The sequence below is a fragment of the Ruditapes philippinarum genome, unplaced genomic scaffold (genome assembly GCF_026571515.1).
Source record: "Ruditapes philippinarum isolate M1 unplaced genomic scaffold, ASM2657151v2 ctg5449_1_1_1_1, whole genome shotgun sequence".
NCBI lineage: Eukaryota > Metazoa > Mollusca > Bivalvia > Venerida > Veneridae > Ruditapes > Ruditapes philippinarum.
Genome location: NW_026860827.1, coordinates 96,125 through 112,564, shown reverse-complemented (window position 1 = coordinate 112,564; position 16,440 = coordinate 96,125). Strand labels below are relative to the sequence as shown.

The 16,440-nt window shown below is 36.9% G+C and overlaps 1 protein-coding gene across 1 annotated transcript in view; it reads left to right on the top strand.

The window, feature by feature from the left end:
• Nucleotides 1-4,928: 4,928 nt before the first annotated feature.
• LOC132713498 (ubiquitin-associated domain-containing protein 1-like) overlaps nt 4,929-16,440 on the top strand; it is a 31,711-nt gene continuing 20,199 nt past the window's right edge. Inside the window, exon 1 of the mRNA XM_060696124.1 lies at nt 4,929-5,290. Within this exon, the coding sequence (XP_060552107.1) occupies nt 5,102-5,290 (189 nt within the window). The 5' untranslated portion in view covers nt 4,929-5,101. The remainder of the gene's footprint in view (nt 5,291-16,440) is intronic.

The following is a 16,440-nucleotide window of genomic DNA, read 5'->3' as shown; positions in this document are numbered from 1 at the left end:
TGAAAAAAATAATTTGTGCAAACAAATTTGGAACTAAATATTATAACATCTGAAATTTTGGCTGCATGCGGGGGCATCCGTGGCATGATGACACATTTCTAGTTTACTTTTTATTCTCCAGTGCGTTACTTGAAAATTAATGGTTGGAATTCAGTGAAACTTTATACAATGGTCAAGGGCAGTGAGACGAAGTGCAGTGCACAAGAAACATAACTCAATTTGGACTAATTACAGTTATTGCCCTTGGTTACTTTTTTGTCCAGTGCATAACTTGAAAACTAGTAGTTGGAATTCAATACAACTTCATACAATGGTCAAATGCAATGAGAGGAAGTGCAGTGTACAATAACCATAACTCCATCTTCAGTATTTATAGAGCTATTGCCCTTTGTTCCTTTTCCTTGTCTTCCTGGACTTATTTCAGAGTAATTCAATAAAATAAAACTTCATCAATGGCCAACCACATTGAAAGGAAATGCAACATACAAGAACCACAACTATCTTTAATTGCCCACAACCATAACTCTATTTCAATTCTTTTACAAGGTACAGTTGAGACTGCCTTAGCGACCCCCAGATTTCAACGACTCCCTGTCTTATCGGACCTTCTTTCAGTACTCTCAACGTATTTTCCTATATAAATGGTCTGAATTAAACGACTCCCTGTCATATGTGACAAGCGACCCTAATTGTCTGGTCCCAATGCAATGTTTTGTCTGATTTAAACGGCTTTCACACCTTTTAATTGTCCGTTAATCCGATAAATAATACCTATTTTAACACCCAGAGGGCCAAAATAATTAAGTCCAATCATAATCCAGTAGCAAACAAACTCTACACACCTCTGCCAGGTTCAATTACACAGTTTACATGTATATAGGTATCGAGTGACGTACGTAGCGTCTGTTCCCTACTGCCAAATATGGTAAGCATGATGCAATCGATGTGTGTGTAATGTACATAATGGCCTGAGTAAACTGGATTAAGACTTGTGTCAGATTTTTTTTATGCCACCGCAGCATCTGCGATGCGGTGGCATATAGCGATTCACCTGTGTGTTTGTGTTTGTGTGTGTGTTATATAGATTATATAGTGAACTTAAAAAATCTTCTTGTGAAAAACCACTAGTCCAATTTCAACCAAACTTGGCAGGATTGTTCCTTGGGTGAAGGGCTTCCAAAGTTGTTCAAAGAATTTCATTCCATGCAGAAATCTGGTTGCCATGGCAACCAAAAGGAATTATAAGAATAAATTTAAAAAATCTTCTTGTAAAGACCCAAAAGGTCTAGAGCTTAGATATTTTGCATAAGGCAATGTCTGGTAGACCTCTAACAAGATTGTTCAAATTATAGCCCTGGGGTCAAAATTGGCCCCGCCCGGGGGGTCATTGATTTTCAATATGTACATATAGTAAAAACTTAAAATACCTTCTTGTAAAAACCCAAAAGGTCTAGAGCTTTGTTATTGTGCATAAGGCATCATCTGGTAGACCCTTACCAAGATTGTTCAAATTATAGCCCTTGGGTCAAAATCGGTAGACCTGGGGTCAAAATTGGCCCCGCCCCGGGGGTCATTGATTTTCACTATGTACATATAGTAAAAACTTAAAATACCTTCTTGTAAAAACCCAAAAGGTCTAGAGCTTTGATATTGTGCATAAGGCATCATCTGGTAGACACTTACCAAGATTGTTCAAATTATAGCCCTTGGGTCAAAATCGGTAGACCTGGGGTCAAAATTGGCCCCGCCCCGGGGGTCATTGATTTTCACTATGTACATATAGTAAAAACTTAAAACACCTTCTTGTAAAGACCCAAAAGGCCTAGAGCTTAGATATTTTGCATAAGGCATTGTCTGGTAGACCTCTACCCAGATTGTTCAAATTATAGCCCTGGGGTCAAAATCGGCCCGCCCCAGGGGTCATTGGTTTTCCTTATATGTATATAGTAAAAACTTAAAAAAAATTCTTCTAGCAATTGACAAATGCTAGAGGTTAGATATTTTGCATGAAACATTGTGTTGTAAAACTCTAGCAAGATTGTTCAAATTATAGCCCTGGGGTCAAAATTGCCCCCGCCCTGGGGGTCATTGATTTCAATATATACATATAGTAAAAAATAAAAAAATCTTATTGTCTGAAGGTACAAGGCTTAGAGCTTTAATATTTGTTAAATAATATCATCTAAAGGTACTCTACCAAAGTTGTTCAAATTTTGCCTCTTGTGTCAAAATTAGCCCCGCCCCTGGGAGCCATAGGTTTATCTTATATGTATATAGTTAAAACTTAAAAAATCATCTTTTCTAAATTTACAAAGGATAGAGTTAAGATATTTTGCATGAAACATTGTGTAGTGAACCTCTAGCAAGATTGTTCAAATTATAGCCCTGGGGTAAAAATTGGTTCCGCCCCGGGGGTCATTGATTTTCATTATGTACATATAGTGAAAAAAAAAAAAATTGTCTGAAGGTTCAAGGCATTGAGCTTTGATGTTATATAATATCATCTATAGGTCCTCTACCAAAGTTGTTCAAATGTCAAAAATTGGCCCTGCCCGAGGGGCAGTGATTCTCATTATGTACACGTAGTAAAAACAGAAAATAAAACAAATGTTTTTTGAATGGGAGAAAGCTATAGCTTAGATATTTGACTTGAAATGTTGTTTGGTGGACCTGTATCAAGATTGTTATTAAACCCTTGGGTCAAAATTATGCCTTGCCCAAGGGGACAGTGACCTACTTTCTTATCCTTTGATGTACAGCAATGACATTTTGACCATGTGCACAGTTTTAGTTGTAAAATTGAACTTTGACCTAGATTTTGATGATGTGACCTTCTTTCTTGTCCTTTGATGTACAGCTATGAAATTTGAACCATGCGGTGGCATAGCATTTTTCTCAAATGCAATCTTTTTTTTTGTTTAACATGGAGCTAAATATCAGATTATAAATCTGTGGTTTTAACAAAATCACACTGTTTTCATTTTTATCCCCCGCCGAAAAGGCAGCGGTGGATATAGAAATAGTCTCCGTCCGTCCGACCAACCTTCTGTCCGTCCGTCCTTCCGTCCGACATTTTTGTCTGGAGCATATCTCTAAAAGTATTTGAGTAATCAACTTGAAACTTCATAAGTGGATAGACCTCATTGAGGAGGAGTGCAGTGCACAAGAATGATAACTCTACCCTGCATAATTTTTGAGTTATTGCCCTTTGTTATTTTTCAAAATTGAATTTTGTCCAGAGCATAACTCCAAAAGCCTATGAGATATCAACATGAAACTTCATAGGTGCATAGATCTCACTCAGGAGGTGTGCAGTGCACAAGAATGATAACTCTACCTTTCATAATTTTTGAGTTATTGCCCTTTGTTATTTTTCATACTTAATTTTTGACCTGAGTGGAGCATAACTCAAAAAGTGTTTGACATATCAACATGAAATGTCATAGGTGGATAGATCTTATTGAGGAGGAATGTTGTGCACAAGAATGATAACTCTTCCCTATACAATTGTTGAGTTATTGCCCTTTGTTCTTTTTCATGCTATTTTGTCCAGAGCTTATCTCAAAAAGTATTTGAGTTATCAACTTGAAACTTCATAGGTGGATGGATCTCATTGAGGAGGAGTGCAGTGCACAAGAATGATAACTCTACCCTGCATAATTTTTGAGTTATTGCCCTTTGTTATTTTTCAAAATTAATTTTTGTCCAGAGCATAACTCAAAAAGCCTTTGAGATATCAAAATGAAACTTCATAGGTGCATAGATCTCACTCAGGAGGTGTGCAGTGCACAAGAATGATAACTCTACCTTTCATAATTTTAGAGTTATTGCCCTTTGTTATTTTTCATACCTAATTTTTCACCCGAGTGGAGCATAACTCACAAGTGTTTGAGATGTCAACATGAAATGTCATAGGTGGATAGATTTTATTGAGGAGGAATGCTGTGCACAAGAATGATAACTCTTCCCTGTACAATTTTTGAGTTATTGCCCTTTGTTCTTTTTCATACTATTTTGTCCGGAGCTTATCTCAAAAAGTATTTGAGGTATCAACTTGAAACTTCATAGGTGGATAGATCTCATTGAGGAAGAGTGCAGTGCACAAGAATGATAACTCTACCCTGCATAATTGTTTAGTTATTGCCCTTTTTTTATTTTTCAAAATTAATTTTTGTCCAGAGCATAACTCAAAAGGCCTTTGAGATATCATTATGAAACTTCATAGGTGCATAGATCTAACTCAGGAGGTGTGCAGTGCACAAGAATGATAACTCTACCTTATATAATTTTTGAGTTATTGCCCTTTGTTATTTTTCATACTTAATTTTTCAATTCAATTTTTTTCTCAAAAAGTATTTGAGGTATCAACTTGAAACTTCATAGGTGGATAGATTTTACTGAGGAGGGATGCAGCACACAAGAATGATAACCTACCCTGCATTATTTTTCAGTTATTGCCCTTTGTTATTTTCAGCCATCAGTATTCACATAGGTTTCAAATCTGTAATCACTATAGCCATCAGTTTTCATTACCAAAAGACCTCTTAAAATGGAATTATTCTGCTGTACTACATATTAAGGGTGTAACGGTTTACCGGTATACCGATTTATTGCAATATGAAAAAATAAATTTCGTACCGGGGTACGATCTTTTGAAAACCGGTATTTTATAAAAATCATAATTTTCAATTAATTGCCTTCTAATTTTGTACAAATTTCACATAAGATCTTTAATTGGCGATTTTTGTTGAATTTCAGACATGGTATTACTTTGTGAATTTATGCAGAAGGTTCTACTTTTTCACAAAAATATGCAACTTAATTATTAAACAAGAACATGGAGAAAAAAATTGATTTGTACTCCAGACATTCAACTGTAATAGAGAACGGTTTTCACTGTCTGTTCACATTATTTGGCGGGGTCTTTGATGTGCAGCATCAACATTTAACTTGTCTCTACTTCAGCATGAAAAATTATAACACAATGGTGATGTTTATTTTCACATGATGATAGTTGTAATATGGTTAGTCTCGAGATAAATGAAGATTTATTTTAAACATTAACTGATGATGAAGTTTGTTTCAAAACATAAATGATGATATGATATTGATATTAATTTTGAACAAAATTGATGATGAACAGGATAAAGATGATGGGGCAGTGGGTAAACAGACTGGCTTACAAGCAAACACAAGTACAGACAGACAAGTGGTATCACCATGCAAAGTCTCCAATATCCTCAAGTCATTGAGGGCATACAGGAAAAGAGAATTTAGACCAAATCAAAAGGTAAAATCATGTACTTATTAATCAATGAAAGCATTTACTTATGGAAGTTATGGCAACCCTATGAATTTAAATAATCCCACTTATTATATGCCCAAAAGATTTTCGGCGTATATTGTTTTGCACCTGGTTGTCTGTCTGTTAGCAGGTTTTTGTATCTGCTCCGTATCTTTTAAACCGCAGGAAAGAAATTAAAACTTTTTGGCAGAATAATTGGTGATTTATTGATTTATATAGACTTATATAGGAGTTACCATGTCCGGTCTATATCTTTTGAATCAATGGAAGAAAATCAGAAATGCTTGGCAGAAATGTTATCCATAATAAGATGATGTGCAGAGCGCAGGTTTGAACTTTCTCAGGTCAAGGTCACAGTCATTTTGTATCAATTTAAATTTTTTTGTCCACTCTGTATCTTTTGAACCAGTAGAAAGAAATTAAAACCTTTTGGCAGTAATATTACTTATATTGAGACAGTGTGCAGAACACAAGTTCGGACTTCCTAAGATCAAAACTGGCCCGCGCAGGGATTTAATGATTTATATAGACATATAGGAGTTTTTTGTGTCAGGTTTGTATCTTTTGAACTGGTGGAAGGAAATTGAAACTACATTGTACTTGGCAGAAATGTTAACTATAATGAGACAATGTGTAAAGCACAGGTTTGACCTTCTGAAGATCAAGGTCATACATTTTTAGCTCACCTGACCACGAAGTGGTCAAGGTGAGGTATAGTGATGGGGCTATGTCCGGCGTCAGTCCTCGTGCGTCGTCAACAATTGGGTTGTTAACAGTCTAGCAGTCACAGTTTTGATTGAATCATCATCAAACTTTGTCAGAATGTTTGTCTCAACGAAATACAGATCGAGTTCGAAGATGGGTTATCTCTGGTCAAAAACTAGGTCACAGGAGCTAAAAATAGAAAAAGCTTGTTAACACTCTAGAGGCTGCAGTTTTCATCCAAGTATCCTGGAAATTTGTCAGGAAGGTTGTTTTCATGATATCTAAGTCAAGTTCGAAGATGAGTCATGTCCGGTCAAAAACTAGGTCACAGGAGCTAAAAATAGAAAAAGCTTGTTAACACTCTAGGGCTGCAGTTTTCATCCAAATATTCTGGAAATTTGTCAGGAAGGTTGTTTTGATGATTTCTAGGTCAAGCTCGAAGATGGGTCATCTCTGGTCAAAACTAGGTCACAGGAGCTAAAAATAGAAAAAGCTTGTTAACACTCTAATGGTTGCAGTTTTCATCCAAATATTCTGGAAATTTGTCAGGAAGGTTGTTTTGATGATTTCTAGGTCAAGCTCGAAGATGGGTCATCTCTGGTCAAAAACTAGGTCACAGGAGCTAAAAATAGAAAAAGCTTGTTAACACTCTAGTGGCTGCAGTTTTCATCCAAATATTCTGGAAATTTGTCAGGAAGGTTGTTTGTTGATTTCTAGGTCAAGTTCGAAGATGGGTCATCTCCGGTCAAAAACTAGGTCACAGGAGCTAAAAATAGAAAAAGCTTGTTAACACTCTAGTTGCTGCAGTTTTCATCCAAATATTTTGGAAATTTTCAGGAAGGTTGTTTTGATGATTTCTAGGTCAAGTTCAAAGATAGGTCATGTCCAGTCAAAAACTAGGTCACAGGAGCTAAAAATAGATAAAGCTTGTTAACACTCTAATGGTTGCAGTTTTCATCCAAATATTCTGGAAATTTGTCCGGAAGGTTGTTTTGATGATTTTAGGTCAAGTTCGAAAATCGGTCATGTCCGGTCAAAAACTAGGTCACAGGAGCTAAAAATAGATAAAGCTTGTTAACACTCTAATGGTTGCAGTTTTCATCCAAATATTCTGGAAATTTGTCCGGAAGGTTGTTTTGATGATTTTAGGTCAAGTTCGAAGATCGGTCATGTCCAGTCAAAAACTAGGTCACAGGAGCTAAAAATAGATAAAGCTTGTTAACACTCTAATGGTTGCAGTTTTCATCCAAATATTCTGGAAATTTGTCCGGAAGGTTGTTTTGATGATATCTAGGTCAAGTTGGAAGATGGGTAATGTCCGGTCAAAAACTAGGTCACAGGAGCTAAAAATAGAAAAAGCTTGTTAACACTCTAGTGGTTGCAGTTTTCATCCAAATATTCTGGAAATTTGTCAGGAAGGTTGTTTTGATGATATCTAAGTCAAGTTGGAAGATGGGTCATGTCCGGTCAAAAACTAGGCCACAGGAGCTAAAAATAGAAAAAGCTTGTTAACACTCTAGTGGCTGCAGTTTTCATCCAAATATTCTGGAAATTTGTCAGGAAGGTTGTTTTGATGATTTCTAGGTCAAGTTCGAAGATCAGTCATCTCAGGTCAAAAACTAGGTCACAGGAGCTAAAAATAGAAAAAGTTTGTTAACACTCTAGTGGCTGCAGTTTTCATCTAAATATTCTGGAAATTTGTCAGGAAGGTTGTTTTGATGATATCTAAGTCAAGTTTGAAGATGGGTCATGTCTGATCAAAAACTAGGTCACAGGAGCTAAAAATAGAAAAAGCTTGTTAACACTCTATGGGCTGCAGTTTTCATCCAATATTCTGGAAATTTGTCAGAAAGGTTGTTTTGATGATTTCTAGGTCAAGTTCGAAGATGGGTTATCTTCGGTCAAAAACTAGGTCACAGGAGCTAAAAATAGAAAAAGCTTGTTAACACTAGTGGGCTGCAGTTTTGATTCAAATATTCTGGAAATTTGTCAGGAAGGTTGTTTTGATGATTTCTAGGTCAAGTTCGAAGATGGGTTATCTCCGGTCAAAAACTAGGTCACAGGAGCTAAAAATAGAAAAAGCTTGTTTACACTCTAGTGGCTGCAGTTTTGATTCAAATATTCTGGAAATTTGTCAGGAAGGTTTTTTTGATGATATCTAGGTCAAGTGTGAAGATGGGTCATCTCCGGTCAAAAACTAGGTCACAGGAGCTAAAAATAGAAAAAGCTTGTTAACACTCTACTGGCTGCAGTTTTGAACCAAATATTCTGGAAATTTGTCAGGAAGGTTGTTTTGATGATTTCTAGGACAAGATTGGTCATGTCCAGTCAAAATCTAGGTCACAGGAGCTAAAAATAGAAAAATCTTTTTAACACTCTAGTCGCTGCAGTTTTGATCCAAATTTCCTGGAAATTGGTCAGGATGGTTGCTTTGATGATTTCTAGGTCAAGTTTGAATATGGGTCGTGTCCGGTCAAAATTAAGGTCACATTGCCTAAATATGGAAAAACCTTTTTAACCCATTACCCCATGAGCATTTTGTGAAAAATGGCTGTTTTCATTGAAAAGTCTCCCGTTACAAGTTCAAGTTGCTATAAAACTATAAAAACTGCTTCAATACTAATCAAACTTGGCACAATTGTTGACTGGACCATTGCCTTTGTAACAACATGCTCAGTCTGAAATTTCCTGTTACCATGGCAACTGGGGGACATCTCAAAATTGCCAAAAATCACTATTTTGCGTTGATTTTTTCCATCAAAATTGATTTCAAAGTGCTGCCACTTCTCAATGGATTGAGATAGAGTCAAAGGCTTTTCAGCATTGGTTACACGTTACCTTATGATCGACCTGGGGCCATTTTTAGCCTCCCACAAGTCCAAAATTTTCTTGGCAATGAGGGGGACTCCGCCCCCCCTTCAAACCCCACAAAGAGAAGGGGGCACATCCCCCTTCTGGCAACCCCCTGATGTATCTTTTGGATGGGGGGCTGGGCCGAAAAAGTGGTCAATTTTTTAAACGACATTTCTCAAACGAAAACAAGTGTTTGGGGGCCTAAATAAGGCATTTTTTCACCATTTGAGAAAGCAAAAAGGGGGGGGGGGCGGGTGAAAAAGACATAGAGAGGCGTATATATCTGGTAATGGGTTAACACACTAGAGGTCACATGTTTGACTCAGTTGTCATCAAACTTGGCCAGGATGCTTGTCTAAGACATTGCTTGGATGCGGTTGATGGGTCAGGTGAGCGATCCAGGGCCCTGTTGTTTTTGTATCAATATCAAAATTTTGTGTCCGCACTGTTTCTTTTAAACTGATTGTAGAAATATTAAATATATTTGGCAGAAATATATATAATATTGAGATGATGTGCACAGTTTTGGACTACCTTGCGTCAAGGTCACACTGACTCCTTATATAAGTGTTTGTTTATATTACAAAGGGAGATTACAATGTATGAATTTATTAATGTGTTTCCTCCTAATGTTACCTTCCTTTATTTTCCAAAAACTATTACTTTATAATGTTTTTATGCCCCCGGGCATATAGTAATTGAACCATCCTTTCCATCTGTCTGTTTATAAATACAAACCTAGAGGTACTTGTGTGACTTGGAGCACAATAGGTAACAGTAAATTCTCTTTGATCCTATCAATCTATTTTTACTTGTGTGTCTTTTTTATATGCTCGAAAGAATTTTCGGGCATATGTCATACCCCCTGGTGTCCGTCCATCCTTCCGTTAGCAATTTGGTTTCCGGAGCATAACTTAAGTTCCATTTTGCCCACAGTATTCAAACTTCATAGGATGATTGCCCATATTGGGTAGAAGACCCCTATTGATTTTGGGGTCACAAGGTCAAAGGTCAAAGTCACTATTAGCTAAAAACTGAAAATGGTTTCCGGAGCATAACTTAAGTTCCATTTGACCCACAGTATTCAAACTTCATAGGATGATTGTCCATATTGGCTAGAAGACCCCTATTGATTTTGGGGTCACAAGGTCAAAGTCACTATTAGCTTAATACTGAAAATGTTTTCCGGAGCATAACTAAAGTTCCATTTGGCCCACAGTATTCAAACTTCATAGGATGATTGCACATATTGGGTAGAAGACCCCATATTGATTTAAGGGTCACAAGGTCAAAGGTCAAGGTCACTATTAGCTAAATACTGAAAATGGTTTCCGGAGCATGACTTAAGTTCCATTTGACCCACAGTATTCAAACTTCATAGGATGATTGTCCATATTGGGTAGAAGACCCCTATTGATTTTGGGGTCACAAGGTCAAAGGTAAAGGTCACTATTAGCTTAATACTGAAAATAGCTTCCAGAGCATAACTTAAGTTCCATTTGGCCCACAGTATTCAAACTTCATAGGATGATTGTCCATATTGGGAAGAAGACCCCTATTGATTTTAGGGTCACAAGGTCAAAGGTCAAGGTCACTATTAGCTAAATACTGAAAATGGTTTCTGGAGCATAACTTAAGTTCCATTTGGCCCACAGTATTCAAACTTCATAGGATGATTGTCCATATTAGGTAGAAGACCCCTATTGATTTTGGGGTCATAAGGTCTAAGATCAAGGTTACTATCACCTTTAAACTGGAAACAGTTTTTGCTCAATAACTCAAGTATTAATCAACCTACAGCTGTAAAATTTTATAGGATTAACAGCTTTATACCCCTGGTGTCTTTTCATCCATCCGTTGTAGCATTTTTACTTACAAGATAACAACTTGATGGTGGTGCTTTGAAAACAGCAACTGTATATATACATGAATGTTCTTCAGCTATAAAGGAGGATTGCTTTTTGAAGGAGGTAATACTGCATTTAGTTCCCATGTCTTACAAATGCTTCATCCTTACTAAAAGAAAAAGTACTTTCGGGCATATAATGCTCCGCCTAGCGGTGCTCTTGTTTAAGCCTTGTGTGACTGAAAATGGCTAAAAAGAACAAAGGAAAAGTCAAATAAGTACCATTTCGTAGGTCCGTCCATCCATCTGTCTCACAACTGTGCTTTTTTGCATAAATATGCCCCTTTTTATCCCCCGCCGAATAGGCGGCGGGGATATAGAAATAGTCTCCGTCCGTCCGACCATACCGTCCTTCCGTCCGTCCGTCCTTCCGTTCGTCCTTCCGTCCGACATTTTTGTCCGGAGCATATCTCAAAAAGTATTTGAGGTGTCAACTTGAAACTTCATAGGTGGATAGACCTCATTGAGGAGGAGTGCAGTGCACAAGAATGATAACTCTACCCTGCATAATTTTTGAGTTATTGCCCTTTGTTATTTTTCAAAATTAATTTTTGTCCAGAGCATAACTCAAAAAGCCTTTGAGATATCAACATGAAACTTCATAGGTGCATAGATCTCACTCAGGAGGTGTGCAGTGCACAAGAATGATAACTCTACCTTTCATAATTTTTGAGTTATTGCCCTTTGTTATTTTTCATACTTAATTTTTCACCTGAGTGGAGCATAACTCAAAAAGTGTTTGAGATGTCAACATGAAATGTCATAGGTGGATAGATCTTATTGAGGAGGAATGCTGTGCACAAGAATGATAACTCTTTGCTATATAATTTTTGAGTTATTGCCCTTTGTTATTTTTCATACTATTTTGTCCGGAGCTTATCTCAAAAAGTATTTGAGGTATCAACTTGAAACTTCATAGGTGGATGGATCTCATTGAGGAGGAGTGCAGTGCACAAGAATGATAACTCTACCCTGCATAATTTTTGAGTTATTGCCCTTTGTTATTTTTCAAAATTAATTTTTGTCCAGAGCATAACTCAAAAAGCCTTTGAGATATCAACATGAAACTTCATAGGTGCATAGATATCACTCAGGAGGTGTGCAGTGCACAAGAATGATAACTCTACCTTTCATAATTTTTGAGTTATTGCCCTCTGTTATTTTTCATACTTTCACCTGAGTGGAGCATAACTCAAAAGTGTTTGAGATGTCAACATGAAATGTCACAGCTGGATAGATCTTATTGAGGAGGAATGCTGTGCACAAGAATGATAACTCTTCCCTAAACAATTTTTGAGTTATTGCCATTTGTTCTTTTTCATAGTATTTTGTTGGGAGCTTATCTCAAAAAGTATTTGAGGCATCAACTTGAAACTTCATAGGTGGATAGATTTTACTGAGGAGGGGTGCAGCACACAAGAATGATAACCTACCCTGCATTATTTTTCAGTTATTGCCCTTTGTTATTTTCAGCCATCAGTATTCACATAGGTTTCAAATCTGTAATCACTTCAGCCATCAGTTTTCATTACCAAAAGACCTCTTAAAATTGAATTATTCTGCTCTACTACATATACACTCTTCCAATGAGCAAACACATTCGGCGGGGGATGGCCATGTTGACATGGCTCTTGTTCGACTTAAAAATTCTTGGTTAAGTTTTTGCGTGTAAGATAGTATCTCCATAACTTCTGAAGGGAATGGATTGAAACTTCACACACTTGTTCTCTGTGATTATCTAACATGATTGGCACAAGTCCCATAACTCTGATTTGCTTTTACACATATTTATGCTCCTTTTTGGACTTAAAAATTCTTGGTTTAGTTTTTGTGTCGCCTTGAAAAGTCGTTGTCGGCGTCCCCTAAAGCTTGTCCGGAGCATAACTCAGTCACTTTAAGTCTGATTGACTTCAAACTTGGTATGCAAGCTTCTTTCAATAACCCAAAGTGCAGTGCACAAGGACCGGTACTCTGGACTTCTTAATTTTTGAGTTATTGCCCTTTGTTAATTTTCATACGTTAATTTTGTCCGGGCCATTTCTCTTCAACTATATAAGCTATGGACTTGAAACTTCATAGGATGATAGATCTCATTAAGAAAAAGTGCAGTGCACAAGAACCGGTACTCTGCATTTCTTATTTTTTTGAGTTATTGCCCTTTGTTAATTTTCATACTTTTTTTTTGTCCGGGCCATTTCTCCTAAAGTATAAAAGCTATGGACTTGAAACTTCATAGGATGATAGATCTCATTCAGAAGAAGTGCAGTGCACAAGAACTGGTACTCTGCATTTCTTATTTTTTGAGTTATTGCCCTTTGTTAATTTTCATACTTTATTTTTGTCCGGGCCATTTCTCCTAAAGTATAAAAGCTATGGACTTGAAACTTCATAGGATGATAGATCTCATTAAGAAGAAGTGCATTGCACAAGAACTGGTACTCTGCATTTCTTATTTTTTGAGTTATTGCCCTTTGTTAATTTTCATACTTTGTCCCGGTCATTTCTCCTCAAGTATGAAAGCTATGGACATGAAACTTCATAGGATGATAGATCTCATTAAGAAGAAGTGCATTGCACAAGAACTGGTACTCTGCATTTCTTATTTTTTGAGTTATTTCTCTTGTTAATTTTCATACTTTGTCCCGGTCATTTCTCCTCAAGTATGAAAGCTATGGACATGAAACTTCATAGGATGATAGATCTCATTAAGAAAACATGCAGTGTACAAGAACCGATACTCTGCACTTCTTATTTGTGAGTTTTTACCCTTTATTAATTTTTATGCCCCTGCCATATAGTGTTACCCTGTTCCATCATTCCTTCCTTCCGTCATCATCAGTTTCCGTTCATTATCTTAATAACCATTGCACATATTGAACTCAAATTTGACATATGGATATGTCATGAGAAAATACAGGTCAAGTTCAAATTGGTCATGGTTCGATGATTTTGGCAGAGTTATGCCCCTTTTACTTTGAAAATAATATGAAATTTTCATTTTCCGTTCATTATCTCCCCAATGGTACAACACATTCAACTCAAACTTGACATATGGATATGTCATGAGAAAATACAGGTCAAGTTGGAATTTGGTCATGGTTCGATGATTTTTGGCAGAGTTATGCCCCTTTTACTTTGAAAATAATATGAATTTTTTAGTTTCCATTCATTAACTCCCCAATGGTACAACACATTAAACTCAAACTTAACATATGGATACGTCAAAAGAATGCGCAGGTCAAGTTCAAATTTGGTCATGGTTCGATGATTTTTGGCAGAGTTATGCCCCTTTCACTTTGAAAATAATATGAAATTTTCATTTTCCGTTCATTATCTCCCCAACGGTACAACACATTCAACTCAAACTTGACATATGGATATGTCATGAGAAAATACAGGTCAAGTTCGAATTCGGTCATGGTTCGATGATTTTTGGCAGAGTTATGCCCCTTTTACTTTGAAAATAATATGAAATTTTCAGTTTCCGTTTATTATCTCCCCAACAGTATTACACATTCAACTCAAATTTGACATATGGATACGTCAAAGGAATGGGCAGGCCAAGTCTAAATTTGGTCATGGTTAGATGATTTTTGGCAGAGTTACGCCCCTTTCACTTTAAAAATAATATGAAATTTTCAGTTTCCGTTTATTATCTCCCCAACAGTATTACACATTCAACTCAAATTTGACATATGGATACGTCAAAGGAATGCGCAGGCCAAGTCTAAATTTGGTCATGGTTAGATGATTTTTGGCAGAGTTACGCCCCTTTCACTTTAAAAATAATATGAAATTTTCAGTTTCCGTTTATTATCTCCCCAACAGTATTACACATTCAACTCAAATTTGACATATGGATAGGTTTTTGGAATGGGCAGGCCAAGTTCGAATTTGGTCATGGTTCAATGATTTTTGGCAGAGTAATGCCCCTTTCACTTTGAAAATGATATGAAATTTACAGTTTCTGTTCATTATCAACCCAACAGTGTTACATATTCAGCTCAAAATTGACATATGGATATGTCAAAGGAATGCGCAGGTCAAGTTGGAATTTGGTCTTGGTTCGATGATTTTTTGGCAGAGTTATGTCCCTTTCACTTTGAAAATGATATAGATACATCTTAGGAATAAGCAGTTTAAGTATGAATTTGATCGTGGTTCAATGATTTTGGACAAACTTATCTTTCCTTAATGTTGGAAAAATTTTGAACTTTCAGTTTCAGCACTCATACTTTTGTGGAAATGTATATAGCCATTATTTTGGCTACAAATATGCAATATGCTATTTTCAAAAGGTTAAGACTGAATAATTTCAGTGCCTTTAACATTGTATAAAAATGGTTTGTGTTAACATTGAAAAGTTTTAAGGGCTTTGAACTTGAATGAAAGAAATAATTTGTGCAAACAAATTTGGAACTAAATATTATAACATTTGAAATTTTGGCTGCATGCGGGGGCATCCGTGGCATGATGACACATTTCTAGTCATACTTTATTTTTGTCCAGGCTATTTCTCATAACTAATAAAAGATATGGACTTGAAACTTCATAGAATGATAGATCTTATTGATAACATAAGAAGTGCAGTACATAGAAACTGTTGCTCTGCACTAATTATGCCCCCATTTCGAAGAAAAGGGGGTATATTGCTTTGCACTTGTCGGTCCGTCGGTCCGTAGACCAAATGGTTTCCGAGTGATAACTAAAGAACCCTTAGGCCTAGGAACTTCAAACTTGGTATGGTGATTGGTCATGACCAGTAGATGACCCCTATTGATTTTGGGGTCAAGGGGTCAAAGGTCAAGGTCACATTGACCTTGTAAGCAAAAACGGTTTCCGATCAATAACTAAAGAACCTTAAGGCCTAGGAACTTCAAACTTGGTATGGTGATTGGTCATGATCAGTAGATGACCCCTATTGATTTTGGGGTCAAGGGGTCAAAGGTCAAGGTCACATTGACCTCTTGGGTAAAAACGGTTTCTGATCAATAACAAAAGAACCCTTAGGCCTAGGAACTTCAAACTTGGTATGGTGATTGGTTATGATCAGCAGATGACCCCTATTGATTTTAGGGTTAAGGGGTCAAAGGTCAAGGTCACATTGACCTTGTAGGTAAAAACGGTTTCCGATCAATAACGAAAGAACCCTTAGGCCTAGGGACTTCAAACTTGATATGGTGATTGGTCATGATCAGTAGATGACCCCTATTGATTTTGGGGTCAAGGGGTCAAAGGTCAAGGTCACATTGACCTCTTAGGTAAAAACGGTTTCCGATCAATAACTAAAGAACCCTTAGGCCTAGGAACTTTAAACTTGGTATGGTGATTGGTCATGACCAGCAGATGACCCCTATTGATATTGGGGTTAAGGGGTCAAAGGGCAAGGTCACATTGACCTTGTAGGTAAAAATGCTTTCCAATCAATAACTTAAGAACCCTTAGGCCTAGGAACTTCAAACGGTCATGACCAGCAGATGACCTATTGATTTTGGGGTCAAGGGGTCAAAGGTCAAGGTCACATTGACCTTGTAGGTAAAAACGGTTTCCGATCAATTGACTAAAAACGCTTAGGCCTAGGAACTTCAAACTTTGTATGATGATTGGTCGTGACCAGCAGATGACCCCTATTGAGTTTTGGGTCAAGGGGTCAAAGGTCAAGGTTACATTG